The sequence below is a fragment of the Crinia signifera genome, chromosome 9, assembly GCF_055691185.1.
Source record: "Crinia signifera chromosome 9, ASM5569118v1, whole genome shotgun sequence".
Taxonomy (NCBI): domain Eukaryota; kingdom Metazoa; phylum Chordata; class Amphibia; order Anura; family Myobatrachidae; genus Crinia; species Crinia signifera.
The window spans coordinates 145,417,676-145,434,430 of NC_139225.1; the positions used below are offsets into that span (position 1 = coordinate 145,417,676).

Here is a 16,755-nt window from a genome sequence, read left to right on the forward strand (position 1 = left end):
GGTGGAGCGGGTGGCCTAGATAGATAGATAGATAGATAGATAGATAGATAGATAGAGGGATGCCGCTTAGAAGCAGGCCTTCAGCTGTCGGCGGGTGCGGTGCAGCGGGTGGGCGGGTAGATAGATTTGTCTCACCCAGATAATCCTCCCTGCCTTGTTTGATGTTCAGGAAACTTGTAATTTTCTTTATCATTTCCACAGGTCGCCCGCCCATATTTGCTTTTCCTGCAATTTATAAGATGATCAGTGATTTAGTTGACCTTGGCTGTGCAGGTTGTGGGGTCAGCTTTGTGATGGATGATTGTAATCCGGGCCAGTGCTGGGGTGTACAGCTCCCTCTGTAAATTAAATTTGTGCCCTCTTACAAATGGGAGAGGCAGTGGGTGACACTGGGAGGAGGCAGTGGATGACAAGCAGTAGGTGAAGCTGGGGTGAGGCATGCGTGACAGGGAGTGAGTGACAGGGAGTGGGTGACACCGGGGGAGGAGGCACGGGGTGACAGTCAGTGGATGATGCTGATAACAGGCATTGGGGCAGATGTATTAAGCCTTAACAAGAGATAAATGTCTAGCCAATCAGCTCCTTACTGACTTTTTTCAAACACAGCCTGTAACATGGCAGTTAGCAGGTGATTGGCTGGATGTTTATCTCTCTTTATCACCCTTGCATTTATCTCTTGTTAAGGCTTAATACATCTGCCCCATTGGGTGATACCGAGGAGAGGCAGTGGGTGATAGGCAGTTGACAACAGGGAGTGGGAGATGTTGGGGAGAGGCAGTGGGTAACACTGGGGAGAGGCACTTGGTGACAGGCAGTGGGTGATGCAGGGGACATGCAGTGGGCTATGCACAGGACAGGTAGTGGGGGGTGCTGGGGAGAGGCAGTGGGAGATGTTGGGGAGAGGCAGTGGGAGATGTTGGGGAGAGGCAGTGGGTAACACTAGGGAGAGGCATTTGGTGACAGGTAGTGGGTGATGCAGGTAACATGCAGTAGTCTATGCTCAGGACAGGCAGTGGAAGATGTTGGGGAGAGGCAATGGGAGATGTTGGGGAGAGGCAGTGGGAGATGTTGGGGAGAGGCAGTGGGAGATGTTGGGGAGAGGCAGTGGGTAACACTGGGGAGAGGCATTTGGTGACAGGCAGTGGGTGATGCAGGGGACATGCAGTGGGCTATGCACAGGACAGGTAGTGGGGGATGTTGGAGAGAGGCAGTGGGAGATGTTGGGGAGAGGCAGTGGGAGATGTTGGGGAGAGGCAATGGGAGATATTGGGGAGAGGCAGTGGGTAACACTGGGGAGAGGCACTTGGTGACAGGCAGTGGGTGATGTAGGGGAGAGACAGTGGGAGATGTTGGGGAGAGGCAGTGGGAGATGTTGGGGAGAGGCAGTGGGTAACACTGGGGAGAGGCACTTGGTGACAGGCAGTGGGTGATGCAGGGGATATGCAGTGGGCTATGCTCAGGACAGGCAGTGGGTAAAAAGACACACACCTCTCTGTTATGGGGCATACACACGGAGCGACTGTGCTGAGCGATACTAGAGCGATGTGTCAGCGCTGTGTGCTGAGTGATACTAGAGCGATGTGTCAGCGCTGTGTGCTGAGCGATACTAGAGCGATGTGTCAGCTCTGTGTGCTGAGCGATACTAGAGCGATGTGTCAGCTCTGTGTGCTGAGCGATACTAGAGCGATGTGTCAGCGCTGTGTGCTGAGCGATACTAGAGCGATGTGTCAGCGCTTTGTGCTGAGCGATACTAGAGCGATGTGTCAGCGCTGTGTGCTGAGCGATACTAGAGCGATGTGTCAGCGCTGTGTGCTGAGCGATACTAGAGCGATGTGTCAGCGCTGTGTGCTGAGCGATACTAGAGCGATGTGTCAGCGCTGTGTGCTGAGCGATACTAGAGCGATGTGTCAGCGCTGTGTGCTGAGCGATACTAGAGCGCTGTGTCAGCGCTGTGTGCTGAGCGATACTAGAGCGATGTGTCAGCGCTGTGTGCTGAGCGATACTAGAGCGATGTGTCAGCGCTGTGTGCTGAGCGATAATAGAGCGATGTGCCAGCGCTGTGTGCTGAGCGATACTAGAGCGATGTGTCAGCGCTTTGTGCTGAGCGAAACTAGTGCGCTGTGTCAGCGCTGTGTGCTGAGCGATACTAGAGCGATGTGTCAGCGCTGTGTGCTGAGCGATGCTAGAGCGATGTGTCAGCGCTGTGTGCTGAGCGATACTAGAGCGATGTGTCAGCGCTGTGTGCTGAGCGATACTAGAGCGATGTGTCAGCGCTGTGTGCTGAGCGATACTAGAGCGCTGTGTCAGCGCTGTGTGCTGAGCGATAATAGACCGATGTGTCAGCGCTGTGTGCTGAGCGATAATAGAGCGATGTGTCAGCGCTGTGTGATGAGCGATACTAGAGCGATGTGTCAGCGCTGTGAGCTGGGCGATAATAGAGCGGTGTGTCAGCGCTGTGTGCTGAGCGATACTAGAGCGATGTGTCAGCGCTGTGTGCTGAGCGATACTAGAGCGATGTGTCAGCGCTGTGTGCTGAGCGATACTAGAGCGATGTGTCAGCGCTGTGTGCTGAGCGATACTAGAGCGATGTGTCAGCGCTGTGTGCTGAGCGATACTAGAGCGATGTGTCAGCGCTGTGTGCTGAGCGATACTAGAGCGATGTGTCAGCGCTGTGTGCTGAGCGATACTAGAGCGATGTGTCAGCGCTGTGTGCTGAGCGATACTAGAGCGATGTGTCAGCGCTGTGTGCTGAGCGATACTAGAGCGATGTGTCAGCGCTGTGTGCTGAGCGATACTAGAGCGATGTGTCAGCGCTGTGTGCTGAGCGGTACTAGAGCGATGTGTCAGCGCTGTGTGCTGAGCGATACTAGAGCGATGTGTCAGCGCTGTGTGCTGAGCGATACTAGAGCGATGTGTCAGCGCTGTGTGCTGAGCGATACTAGAGCGATGTGTCAGCGCTGTGTGCTGAGCGATACTAAAGCGCTGTGTCAGCGCTGTGTGCTGAGCGATACTAGAGCGATGTGTCAGTGCTGTGTGCTGAGCGATACTAGAGCGATGTGTCAGCGCTGTGTGCTGAGCGATACTAGAGCGATGTGTCAGCGCTGTGTGCTGAGCGATACTAGAGCGATGTGTCAGCGCTGTGTGCTGAGCGATACTAGAGCGATGTGTCAGCGCTGTGTGCTGAGCGATACTAGAGCGATGTGTCAGTGCTGTGTGCTGAGCGATACTAGAGCGATGTGTCAGCGCTGTGTGCTGAGCGATACCAGAGCGATGTGTCAGCGCTGTGTGCTGAGCGATAATAGAGCGATGTGTCAGCGCTGTGTGCTGAGCGATACTAGAGCGATGTGTCAGCGCTGTGTGCTGAGCGATACTAGAGCGAAGTGTCAGCGCTGTGTGCTGAGCGATACTAGAGTGCTGTGTCAGCGCTGTGTGCTGAGCGATACTAGAGCGCTATGTCAGCGCTGTGTGCTGAGCGATCTGCCAGGGCCAGTGTTCCCCGGTGAGAAGCCAGTGGGTGTATAACTCATCTCTGTGGTATACGGACTGATCATAGACTGACTCATCATAGACAGCCATATGGTCGACCACTAATGGTCCACAGTCACAAGGTCGAAAGGGTCAAAAGGTCTCCAGGGTTTAAAGGTCGACAGGGTCTAAATATCGACATGAAAATGTCGACATGGTTTAAAGGTCGACCTGAAAAAGTGTCGACGTGCATTTTTTAGTAAAATTTACAGTCGACATGTGCCAACAGACGGTATTTTATGCCCTACCATCCACATGGGGGGCATGGAGGGAGAATAAAATGGTGTGACGAGAGCAGCGAGCCATGCGAGGGGACGCGATACACTTAGACAATGTCCCTAAACCATTAAAAACTCATGTTGACCTTTTTCCACGTCGACCCTTTTTCCATGTCGACATTTTCACCATGTCGACCTTTTAACCATATCGACCTTTCACCCATAGACCTTGTGACTGTTGACCCCTATGACTGTCTATGATGAGTCAGTCTATGATGCATTCCATAACCGCTGCAAACAACCGCTCAACCGCACAATTATCGGCATTGCGTGCGGCTCTGCATAGGGCCCTGTACCTCTCACCATCGGTCAGCAGGACGATCACATGGCGGACAGATTCCCATTCTGTATTGTTCCGGTAACGGTTCCCTTGGAATGACATCATGTCTAGAACATCTTTCAGAGCAGCATAAATATTTGTTCCTGATTTGTCCTTGTGGTCTAGAGCGAGAACACAGAATTCTCTGTATAGGTTACTGACGTCCTTCCAGCTCTACATGTCTCTATAAGTCACAGAAAGGGTAAGAGAAGGAGAACAATGGCACTCACCGCTGTATTTGAGATTGTCCTCAATCAGATCTAAGACTTCTTCAGGGTCATCCGCTAAATCGTCATGAATCTTGATGATGCTTTTAGGCTCCGAAGCATATGAGAGTATTCCAAATGCAATCTTCATGTCAAACTCGCCGAGCTGGAGGCAACAAGAGTAAGATTGGGTGGGGCAGATGTAGCAGCGAGGAGGAGAGGAGGTGAATGCTTGGGCCACCTCTTCCTATGGGCTCAATGGGCAGTTGCCCGGCCCCAAGGGCCCCACTATACTTGGAAAATGGAGGACTGCTCAATATACAGCACAGTTATTGGAAACGGTGTAGATTAATTAAATCACTAGCATATGGTCAATGGGCATGAGGTTATCAGATACAAAAGGTCAATATTTATCGACAATTTAGATATATTTTTGTTGTGCCACAACAGTAAGCAGTTATATGACCCAGAGTAGCGTAAGGGACCACCCGTACCAGATAAGCCTTGCGGACACCTGGGGCTTAACCATATCTTTGCAAATATATGCAACCAGTGGCGGCTCTAGAGCTGGGGCTGAAGCACAGTTCAAATTTCAAATCGGGGAGCCACACCTATTGCCACCAACTGCCATTCCAAACTGACTCACTGGCAGTGGGTGTGGCTCCCCGATTTGAATTTTGAACTGTGCTGCAGCTCCACCTCTGGACATACCACTGTATACAACTAAGATCTATAATACACCGTTCACATTTAAATGCCAGGAATCTCGATCCCGGGTCCGACTGTGCACAGACCCGGGTCCGGCGCTTTCACATTTAACCCGGGTCGCCCATTATATAGATAGAACCATGGTTAACCCTTGTTTTAACCCAGGTCAAATTGCCAGGTTGATTGACCCAGGTTATAAGTTTTGGTGCGTTCGCACCGCACCTCGACCCAGCTCAACGCGTTACCAACCCAGCAATTACCCGGGTCTGAAGGTGCGGTGTGAAAGTGTTCAAGTCTTATAGCTGAAAACTTTAGGTGCGCTGGGGGTAAGACCTTATGGGTGAAATGTATTAGGATGAGAGAATCAGGAAGTGAGAGACTTGGTAAGAAATCTCCAGTTTTTTAAAGTGGCAATCATTTACACTTTGAACTGGTTTTGCAGTATTAATGATTGCCGCTTTAAAAAAAGATGGAGATTTCTTACCAAATCTCTGGGATGTATGCGCTGTGCAACTGTGAAGCCTGTACCTATATTGCGCCTAATTCGGCATGGTTCGCTAATCACAGAATTTGCAGAGGATTATGAGGAGAAAGTCGCCACCCAGTCTGGGAAAAAATGGTTAATCGAAATCATTTTGCAAATACATACGCAATTCCCGAAACAATAAAGGAACTCTGGGTGAAACGTAATAGGATGAGAGATTCAGAAAGTGAGAGATTTGGTAAGAAATGTCCACATTTTTTAAAGTGGCAATCATTTACACTGCAGAACCAGTTTGATTCTGCAGTGTAAATGATTGCCGCTTTAAAAAACTGGAGATTTCTTACCAAATCTCTCACTTTCTGAATCTCTCACCCTATTACGTTTCACCCTTTGCCTTCTATGCAAATATGTGTATATCTGAGGCTTTACTTAATCTGTCACTGATTCGGGCTAGTAGTGGTCAGTGCTGATGTCACAGAACTTCTTCAAAAACACCTGGGCACACCCGCATTTCTTCAAACACGTCCAGAAAATGGCAGATATCCGCCCCCAAACGCCGGCTTCCTGTCAGTCAAGCTCAATCCACATTGCCATTTCCATTCCCTTACCTCCTCCTAAGGATGACCACGACCATTAATGGTTTGCCACCAATGGCTGGTGGTGGTTCCCCCACTCTCTCTTCCTCTCCCTTTTTTCTCTCCCTCACCTTCTCTCTCTCCCAAGCAATAATTATGGATTGAGTGGTGGAACTCCAGCTTTGCACAAACGGTCACACAACCATCAAAGTGGGACACAAACCTTTTGGACAAACTGAATTATACAGTCCTTGGCGATCTTGAAGTTGTCCTCACCGACACTCTGTGAGGCATCTAAGAGGATATACACATTGAGGATGCCGTCCTTCTCTATCTTTATTGTGCGCCCAACGCTTAATGATTCTAGAGAGGATGACATGAGAGATATTGATGTATGCTATCTTTATTGCATAAGGCTTCTCCAAATGAAGATTCTACAAAAACATAAGAAACACCATAAAATATGAATACATATTGCGCAATTTAATGTATCATGGTATCTATCATTTTCATCTCCCACTGGTTTCGGTGGGAGATGTCCTTCAAGTGATATCTGTAAGAGTACCAACAGAGAGTGCATCAGGCTGGGGGGGGGGATCTGAGCCGTGGCAAGTGTGATAACTTTGGGCAGTTGGGTGGTGCTCCTCAAGGGCTGTGGCAAGTCAGGTTGTGTTCCTCAAGAGCTGTGGCAAGTGTGATAACTTGGGGCAGTTGGGTTGTGCTCCTTAAGAGCTGTGGCAAGTGTGATAACTTGGGGCAGTTGAGTTTTGCTCCTCAAGAGCTGTGGCAAGTTGGGTTGTGCTCCTCAAGAGCTGTGGCAAGTGTGATAACTTGGGGCAGTTGGGTTGTGCTGGTCTGAGGGGACTCACCAAATGAGGTCCAGCTAATGCTAATGGACAAGATACAGTGGCACTGTAGTCCCACAAAGACAAGAGAGCCGCAGGTTGCCTACACATTGTGAAAGCAGTCACCACCGATCGCGTGTGAATTGTGCGAGTGCGTGTGTAGTAAACAAATTACCTTTCTTTTCTTTGGTGCTCAAGATCCCAGAAAGTGACCCAGCAAAATGCTTCCCCACCTCCTCAGGCAGGTCGAATGAATAAGGGACTGAGAAGAAACAAGAGTAGCAGCTACTATAATGATAGTTAGCAGTAACAGGTTGGACAAAATCGGGAATCATTGAAGGTTCGGATGGAATGAGAGTGCTATAAGTCATCTGGTGAACAGATATCTAAATAACAGTATAAATAATAGTAGCATGAAACAGAAGGTGACAAAGTGGAAATGAGCACATACCACAGGGTATATAATATAACGAACAAGAGAAGTGCTAGAACCTGGGTCCAGGACTCACATTGGCAGCTGGCTTCCGTCCCGCTCCAGCGCCTGCTCTCCAAACAAGTTCTCTGTGCTGACCCCATCAGAGAGAGGCCACTGGCACACCTGTATGAGATGTTCTCGTCCACATCATATCGCAACCCTGTTTTTACTGCTCCAGGAGGTACCCCCGGGTCAGGGCAGTGACCAGCTGTCAGGTACACCACAGGTAATTGTGAATAAACGTCACAAAAAAACATACAAACAAACTAGCAACTAAAAATACTATAAAGGATAATTACAAAATATACCATCCTAGTCTATGGGGGAATTCAATCAGGTGAGAGTTTGAAGAAGGCAACCTCACCTAATTAGACATTCACACTTAGCCTTCATGCGTGCTCAATTCAATTATAAATGCCAATTCAGGGTTGATTGCTGATCAACGAACTCGCAGTTCGAGCAACTATGGAATGACTGCACGTCTAACTGAATCCCCCCTCTATATTCAGTTTGCTGATTCATTGTATGAGTAAGGTAAAGGTTTGACCCCCAAAATGCCATGTGCCCGGCTGACTGACTGATAGGTGGGACAGTTCGGAATTGTCCCAAGATGCAATCTTGTATTAACTAGTGGTGCTGTATGTACTGTATTATAAACAGAATAAGCATGACTGGTGCACAGGATGCCAGTGGTCAGAATACTGATGTCGGTACCGCAATGGAGGGAATCCCAACAGGGTATGGTAAGTATACGTACCTTCACCCTGGCCTCACTAACCCCTCGCAGTAGCCTATCTCTAACACTAACCCTCCCCCCTTATGCTGGTCTTCCTTGGAGAACTTGAGTGATTGCTTGGAAGGCTTTGAAGTGGACCCCTATAGTGACCACCAGAATCTGTATTGCCCAGGACTGTAGGAGGCACATTCCTCTGTACGCAGGAGAGTATACGTTGTAGAAACTCACCTCCATCATCACAGACTGCAGTCTCACCACTCCACTTTCCGTTTATCTTACACGTTCTTATCACGGATCCCCTGAGAAGATAGCCATCGTCACACATGAAGGTGACATTTGTCCCTACTATGTGCGGACCCCTGGGGTGGAAGCCTCCGTTTTCAAACAACAGAGGTTCAGGACATCTCATTTCTGAAAGTATAAGACAGAGATTTTGGCAGCTGATATAACCGTACGGGATAGGGCTACTTTCATGTCACAGACACAACTTTACAACTGCCATGTGGCTGTTACACATACACAATCTACTTTTGCTATGTGGCTGTTACACATACACCCCCTACAGTTGCCATGTGGCTGTTACATATACACCACTGACAGCTGCCATGTAGCAGTTGCACATAAACCACCTACAGCTGCCACGTGGCTGTTACATATACACCACCTACAGCTGCCACGTGGTTGTTACATATACACCACCTACAGCTGCCACGTGGCTGTTACATATACACCACCTACAGCTGCCACGTGGTTATTACATATACACCACCTACAGCTGCCACATGGCTGTTACACTTACATGACTCACAGCTGCCAGGCACCTGTTGTTGAAGCCTCCATGTTATCTCCCTAACCAATATGGCCACATGATAGTATCAGCTCTTGACACTATCGGCCCGACTCAGCCCTGTTCGCTAGGCCGCGTGTAATTGCAGCCAAGCGTCGCCGACCATCGAATGCTTTATCTCCCCTTCGGTAATATATGTCTTTTATTCTGGCCACTATCGGGGCAGGCGCTGACATCATGTGACATTAGCCACTTGCTCCTAGCAGGCATCGCCACGCCTGGGGTCTCAGAGGGACGTCCATAAAACACTGGGGGTATGCAGCTGTCACACCCTGCCCGCCCCTGGCCCTCCCTTCCCGTACCGAATGGCTCTATGAGTGTAAAATTAGCCTAAACTGTTTGATCCCCTGGTTTGTGCATGCACAAACCCCGAACATTGGGGACGGGGACAAATTCGGGACATAACGAATGGGTCTGAACCGGACCATATGTCTCAGTGACAGTAGCTCATCATCTTCACCCCCACTGTTTCCTGAACGTGGTAGTGAGTTCTATACCCCTGCCCTTGGCAATGACTGAACCCAGTTCCCAAATCATTAATTCCCAAATATTACTACGCACTTTTGCAAGAGATTCTGGTCATCTTTCTCCCAGTGGTGGATCTCATTATACTCCATTGCCCATTTGCTTGGCACGTCCGGCTGTTAGCAGGCCATGGGTACTCTCCGGAAGGGCACAGGAATTTCGCAGTGCTTCCCACATTTAGACCATTGGTAAGGTGTGTGAGCCCATTCGGGAACCCTGCATCTGGAGGACACGTCACCGCTGAGTCACCTGCTGTGAGAAGAACATGGAGAAGGAAGAGCACAAGACAAGTTGGTCATGAAATACCTAAAAAGTTCCAGGCCCTTGTTTAGTTCTCTTATGTGTTGGTCTATGAGATTTGTATTATGTAATAATAGTAAAAGAACCCATCACCACCATCACAAACCATTGTCACCATCGAAAACAATCACTAACCATCCACACCATCAGTAATCCTGTATAAACAACTTAAAAATCACTAGCCTTCAACACCATCACTATCCAACCTACCATAACTGAAAATCACCACCATCATTAACAATCACCCCCATCCCCAACAATCACCACCATCATTAACAATCACCACCATCACTAACCATCACCACCATCCCCAACAATCACCACCATGCCCAACAATCACCACCATCATTAACAATCACCACCATCACTAACCATCACCACCATCCCCAACAATCACCACCATCCCCAACAATCACCACCATCACTAACCATCACCACCATCCTCAACAATCACCACCATCACTAACCATCACCACCATCCCCAACAATCACCACCATCCCCAACAATCACCACCATCACTAACCATCACTACCATCCTCAACAATCACCACCATCACTAACCATCACCACCATCCTCAACAATCACCACCATCACTAACCATCACCACCATCCCCAACAATCACCACCATCCCCAACAATCACCACCATCACTAACCATCACCACCATCCTCAACAATCACCACCATCACTAACCATCACCACCATCCTCAACAATCACCACCATCACTAACCATCACCACCATCCTCAACAATCACCACCATCACTAACCATCACCACTATCTCCAACATCCCCAACAATCACCACCATCACTATCCATCACCACCATCACTGAAAAGCACCACTACTAACAATCACCACCATCACTAACCATCACCACCATCCCCAACAATCACCACCATCCCCAACAATCACCACCATCACTAACCATCACCACCATCACTGAAAATCACCATCACTAACAATCACCACCATCACTAACAATCACCACCATCACTAACAATCACCACCATCACTAACAATCAGATTCAGATTTGTTTATGTCATTGCCCCATGACAGGACAACAAAATTAAGTTTTAACATCTGTCCGTAATCCAGTATACATCAACAAACACTTAATCACAATACATAAAAACTATTACAGTACATAAAAACTGTTACAGTATTTAATGCTAAAACAGCTGAAGGAAAGAAACTATTCCTCAATCTGCTAGTCCTGTTTTTAAAACATCTAAAACGCTTGCCAGATGATAAAAGTGTAAATAAACCCTGCGCTGGGTGCGTCGGATCCCTTACAATATTATGTGCATGGCGCATACAGCGCTTCCGCTGGATAGCTTCCACTGATGGGAGAGTGTTCCCTACAATCCACTCGGCCGTTTAAATTACTCTCTGCAGCATTTTACGCTCCTGCATTGTACAATTCCCATACAAGACTGTCACACAGTTGGTCAGTATGCTCTCTATCGTACAGCGGTAGAAATTCATCAGTATACTTGTTGACAAGGGAAATTTACTAAAGGAAATTTGTAAAAAAATAGGTGTATTTGTATCCAGAAATACACTTATTTTTGACATTTACTATATCGAAAATACGGCAATTCGTAGTCGTATTGATGTGTTATCAATACAAATACGAATTGCCATATTTTCAGGATAGTAAATGTCAAAAATAAGTGTATTTATGGATACAAATACACCTATTTTTTACAAATTTCCTTTAGTAAATTTCCCCCATTATGTCTTTTTAGCACCCTTAGAAAAAAAAGGCATTGATGGGCCTTCTTCACTAAACCCTTGCTGCTAACTGACCAAAAAAGGTCCTCTGAAATGTAGGTACCTAAAAACTTAAAACTCGGGACCCTTTCTACCTCCATCCCATTTATCTGGATAGGAATAACCTGCTTGCCTTTCTGCTTCCTGAAATCAACAATGATCTCCTTTGCTTTACTAGTATTAAGTAACAGATTGTTGTCACCACACCAAACAGCAAGAGATCGTATCTCCTCCCTATAAGCTGTTTCATCATTATTGCTAATGAGACCTACAGTATTAGTGTCATGTCATCTCCACCATCGCCAACATCCCCAACAATTACTAACCATCCACACCATCAGTAATCCTGTATAAACAACTTAAAGATCACTAGCCTTCAACACCATCACTAACCATCCGACCATCACTGAAAATCACCACCATCATTAACAATCACCCCCATCACTAACCATCACCTCCATCCCCAACATCCCCAACAATCACCACCATCAATATCCATCACCACAATCACTAACAATCACCACCATCACTAACATCCCCAACAATCACCACCATCAATATCCATCGCCACCACCACTGAAAATCACCACCATCACTAACCATCACAACCATCACTAACAATCACCACCATCACCAACATCCCCAACAATCACCACCATCAATATCCATCACCACAATCACTAACAATCACCACCATCACTAACATCCCCAACAATCACCACTATCACCAACATCCCCAACAATCACCACTATCACCAACATCCCCAACAATCACCACCATCACTAACCATCACCAACATCACTGAAAATCCCCTCCATCACTAACAATCACCACCATCACTAACAATCACCATCATCACTGACAATCAACACTAACCATGACTAACATCACAAACCATGACTAACATCACTACAATCACCACCACCATCACTAACATCACTAACAATCACCACCATCTCTTACAGTAGACACCATCACTAACAATCAGCACATACAGACATTAAGACATGACAATGACAATTCATGTCTGTATGTATGTTATTAAATTTACATTTATGCTTAATTGGCAACACGCAATTTAATTCATTTATCTGCTGCATAGCGCAGTGTACCTCTTTTCTTTTTGCATTTCTGTAGGGGTGGGACAACCCCTTACCCACACTGCAGCTTGAGAAAGCACCCCATATTACTTGCACCCCCAATTTTTGATAACCTGTTATCAATCCTTTCCATGTTTTGAGAGACAGTGGTGTAAATACCAAGCGTGCAGGGGGTGAAGAGGGGCATTGCAGCCTGATCATGGTCATTACCATGTGCTCACGCCCTGCGTTTCATGGTCGGGAAATGCGGTTGTGACATGCGTGAGGGGGCGGAAAGCTGACCCGGTCTCCCTCACTCTCAATGGTGGTGTGAGGGGGGCCCTTTCAAGATTTTGCTATGGGGCCCACAAAGATCTAGTTTTGCCCCTGCAGAGAGAGAGAGTTAGATTTGAGGGAATTCTTTTGTTTCTGTGCAGGCTAAATACTGTCTGCTTTATTTTTACAGTGTAATTTAGATTTCAGTTTGAACACACCCCACCCAAATCTAAAGCCGGCCATTCATCGGGACGACCTGCACATGCCCTGATCATACGCAGGCCATGGATCGGTCGGACCAGCGATGGTATGTGCTTAAGAAGCATATACGATCTGCTCACGACCGCAAAGAGAACCGACGTATGATACGTGCAGCGCGTCTGATCTGAGGGACGACTTCACGACCCGCGGGACCACGCATCACAACAACATTACGCATGATGCGCACAGGATCCATCGCAGGACCCGTCGAGACTGTGCGTTCAGTTGCAACGTCGTTCTGGTGTATGGGGGGCCTTAACTCTGTCTGCACGTTACATCTGCCCCACCTGCAGTGCAGCATGATTTTGTCCCTCTGCTAACAGGTGTGAGTCAGGATCTTTATCTCTTTCAACTGTATCTCTTTTCAAGGCTTAGTACATAGACCACAGGGTCTATTAATTTGCATATATTTCCCCATTAATAACAAGGATCTGGATTTGGTTGTCCATCTGCACCGTGACCCAACACTCGTATGTAAAACCCTTACAGACAATCAAAGGTTAACTCTGCTTCTGTGTACGGTATGTGATCAGGACACATAATGTAAAGAAACAGAGGAGGTAGATAAACAGAATGATGTGCCTGGAATGCACAAATATACATATAACGTGTGTGTGATCAATATCAGATAAGAACATCTGGTCTGTATATTGGTTACCTACCCACTGCAAATATTGGCACCAGGAGGAGGGTGACCCAGAGAAATCCCTTGGACGTTCTGCACTGTGCGCCCAATCTGTGCCCCATCGCAACCTGTGGCATTCCCCAGCTCCGAGGTCTGATCCCAGGACACACAGTGATCTGACGGAATGGAGACCAGGGAACACCCTCAGGGAGGAGAGAACCTGCAGAGGAGTGTGGCCACAAAGTTCCTGTCAGAAATAATCTGCAGGGACTGAGTTTTAAATTAATATGACAGTAAGGAAGAGGAGAGAGGGGGGGACATATGTACTAAGCCTTGAAAAGGGATAAAGTGGAAAGTGATAAAGTAACAGACAATCAGCTCCTAACTGTCATTTTTCAAACACAGCCTGAAACACAGCCTCCTTCCGGTCCTGCAGATGGTCTCTGGATCGCTGTTAGTGGAGAGTGGGGAGGATTGGGATGTGGGTAGTTTATTTTTGGACTGTGTTCACTACTTGAGATTGGCTTTAATGGGATGAATGTCATCGTTATCATCATAGCCAACCCACCAGTGATGCACTATGCACCCGTTATGCAGAGGTAGATGCCTGGTCTGGGATGATGTCAGTGTGCCTCAGCAGCCAGTCCGGGATACAGAGGTGGGACTTCCATGACCCTGAAATTGTAGACCTGCAACTACCAGATGGTAGGTCTACAACACTGGCAAGTACGCTTGGTGGATTGGCGGCTTATCGCTGTATGACGGATAGTGGCTGCTAGTATGACTGGCACCGATTCGCCAGCTTGCAGGACTTTGGTGAGGAAATTGAATTGTAACCAATAGAATACAAGATTGTAAGCGGCAAACTGTGAAGGTTTGAGCTCATTGGTAGGATAGAGCAGTGGAATACAGGCTGCGGTTGAGGGATGCGTCCATGCCTCAGGTTATGAGTTAAAGATCTTTGAGATGTGATTGGGGACCTGGATAACCTATAATGGCTGTTACCGTCACGACCACAGGAAGTGGAATCCAGGCCATGTTGATTGGGAACTTTTGGCCACAATGTTCTGCTCACTCTTGGCTTATTTTTTTAGGATCTTTTTTAAGAAGAGGAAATGCCCTTTTATAAGTGGTAGGGGATCAGGAAATCGCATAGGCCTACTGTTTTGTGACATAAAGCATCAGTTGCCTACGCACAAGGAGGGCGGCCATTTTGAAGACTGAACAGAAATTAAGTATCGAATCACTATTTAGGGTTGCCATGATAGCCCCATAATTTGATACACCTACAGGTTCTTTGGCTGATTAAAAACAAATTCCAAGTTGGCTTGTTCCTGGAAATTCCCGATGTCTATATGTGTAAACCTGTTAGTGTCACTTTCGCTTCTGATGTCCGGCATCATCTGTGTATTCGTCCCTCTGTCAATATTGGCCAGTAGCGTGACATTTACAGGAATTGTTTATGCAGAAGAAGGGCCGCACAGGTCAAGGGTCGCACAGTTGTCCTCTGGCCTGGGTGGTGACCGGGGGCCGTGTGCAGAGACCCAGCCGACGCCCTGAGCACTTACTATATTCTGGGATTCTCTCTGGAATACAAGGCAGCTGACACAGATGTGGATCAAAGGGCTGACAGTCTCTAGTTTGACATGCACAAGGTCATAAAGATGGTCGACACGTGAAAAAGGTCAACGTGCATTTTTCCTTTTTTGCAGTGTCATTTTGTAGATTTTCACATGGGCCCCCAATGACTGTACCTCCTACCCTCGGGGCCCCACAGCTGGGTCAGCACACTTTTGTTTGTGCTGTTTGGATGTAATTTTGCAGTTAATCATTAAACTTTTATGCTTTCAAAATAACCATGGATCAGGTGAGGACGTTGAAAACACAGATAGATTTTGGGCAGGATGTTCTAACATCTGCCACCCCTAACTGCCCCACATCCCCGGTTACCGCATTTATAATAATGGCATATGCACTATGCACTAACATACGCCATTAGTTTAGCAAAGGCAGGGTTGCCTACCCTCCTGGAATGGCCGGGAGGGTCCCGAAAATCGGGTCACCCTCCCGGCCCCTCGGAAAGGTGGCCAACCCTCCCGGATTCTGGGGGACCCCCGCTCCCCCCCCCCTCTGATTGCACCCCACCCCCCCGACCGCCGCGTTTAAATTACCTTGTGTCTGCAGAGATCTCCGGGGAGGGGGAGGGGCTAAAGCGTCATAATTTAGCCCTGCCCCCTCCACGGAGATAGGTAAACTAAGTAACTTTCCTTCATGGGGGTGGGGCTTAATGATGTCACATTTAAGCCCCGCCCCCGAGCTCCTGCTGAAAGTCTCCTCTCCGGGCTTCTCCCGGAGAGGAGCTTTTAAAAGTCGGCAACCCTGAGCAAAGGACAGTTCTTGCGATAAGCGCTGTCCTTAGCGATGCAGCGCCGTCCCTGGACTTCCCGCTCTGATACCCGGGAGTCCCTCTGGTGCCCCGACAGAGGGGTTTTACTGCATACAAAAATGCTGTAAAAACCCTGAAAACGGGGTTATTACCATTTTAGCATCCCGTCCCCTGTCTTCTGTAGGTGGTATGGAGGAAAATGGCAACTAGGCCCCACCCCGAAGCTACTTACGCATCACCGCTCAAGGTGATTGAAGTAGTAGTAGTGGCGTTACTTAGGGAAGAGAAGTGAAACAATGGCTTCTGCACTGATTGATGAGCTCTGTAGGAAAACTTATAAGCACCTTCATTGGGACTAGTTCAATTCTGTAATGAAAACATATGTACGCATTCTCAGATATTTGCAATATACTGTAAATATATTTGGCTAGGGTTAGGCACTAAGCCATGGATAGAGATAAAGGCCCTCATTCAGGTTGCTTTGCGTTCGCACAGGGGAGCGATGTTTAGCGACTGTGCATGCGCA

The 16,755-nt window shown here is 47.7% G+C and overlaps 1 protein-coding gene across 1 annotated transcript in view; it reads right to left on the reverse strand.

Moving 5' to 3' along the window:
• The window catches only part of LOC146036236 (complement C2-like), a 30,691-nt gene extending 16,652 nt beyond the window's left edge, over nt 1-14,039 (reverse strand). Inside the window, exons 1-9 of the mRNA XM_083160110.1 lie at nt 13,881-14,039; nt 9,560-9,775; nt 8,380-8,562; nt 7,450-7,623; nt 7,116-7,202; nt 6,319-6,458; nt 4,353-4,494; nt 4,107-4,244; nt 136-225 (exon numbers count right to left, since the gene is read on the reverse strand). Coding sequence (XP_083016236.1) covers nt 136-225; nt 4,107-4,244; nt 4,353-4,494; nt 6,319-6,458; nt 7,116-7,202; nt 7,450-7,623; nt 8,380-8,562; nt 9,560-9,775; nt 13,881-13,980 — 1,270 coding nt within the window. The 5' untranslated portion in view covers nt 13,981-14,039. The remainder of the gene's footprint in view (nt 1-135; nt 226-4,106; nt 4,245-4,352; nt 4,495-6,318; nt 6,459-7,115; nt 7,203-7,449; nt 7,624-8,379; nt 8,563-9,559; nt 9,776-13,880) is intronic.
• Nucleotides 14,040-16,755: the final 2,716 nt, after the last annotated feature.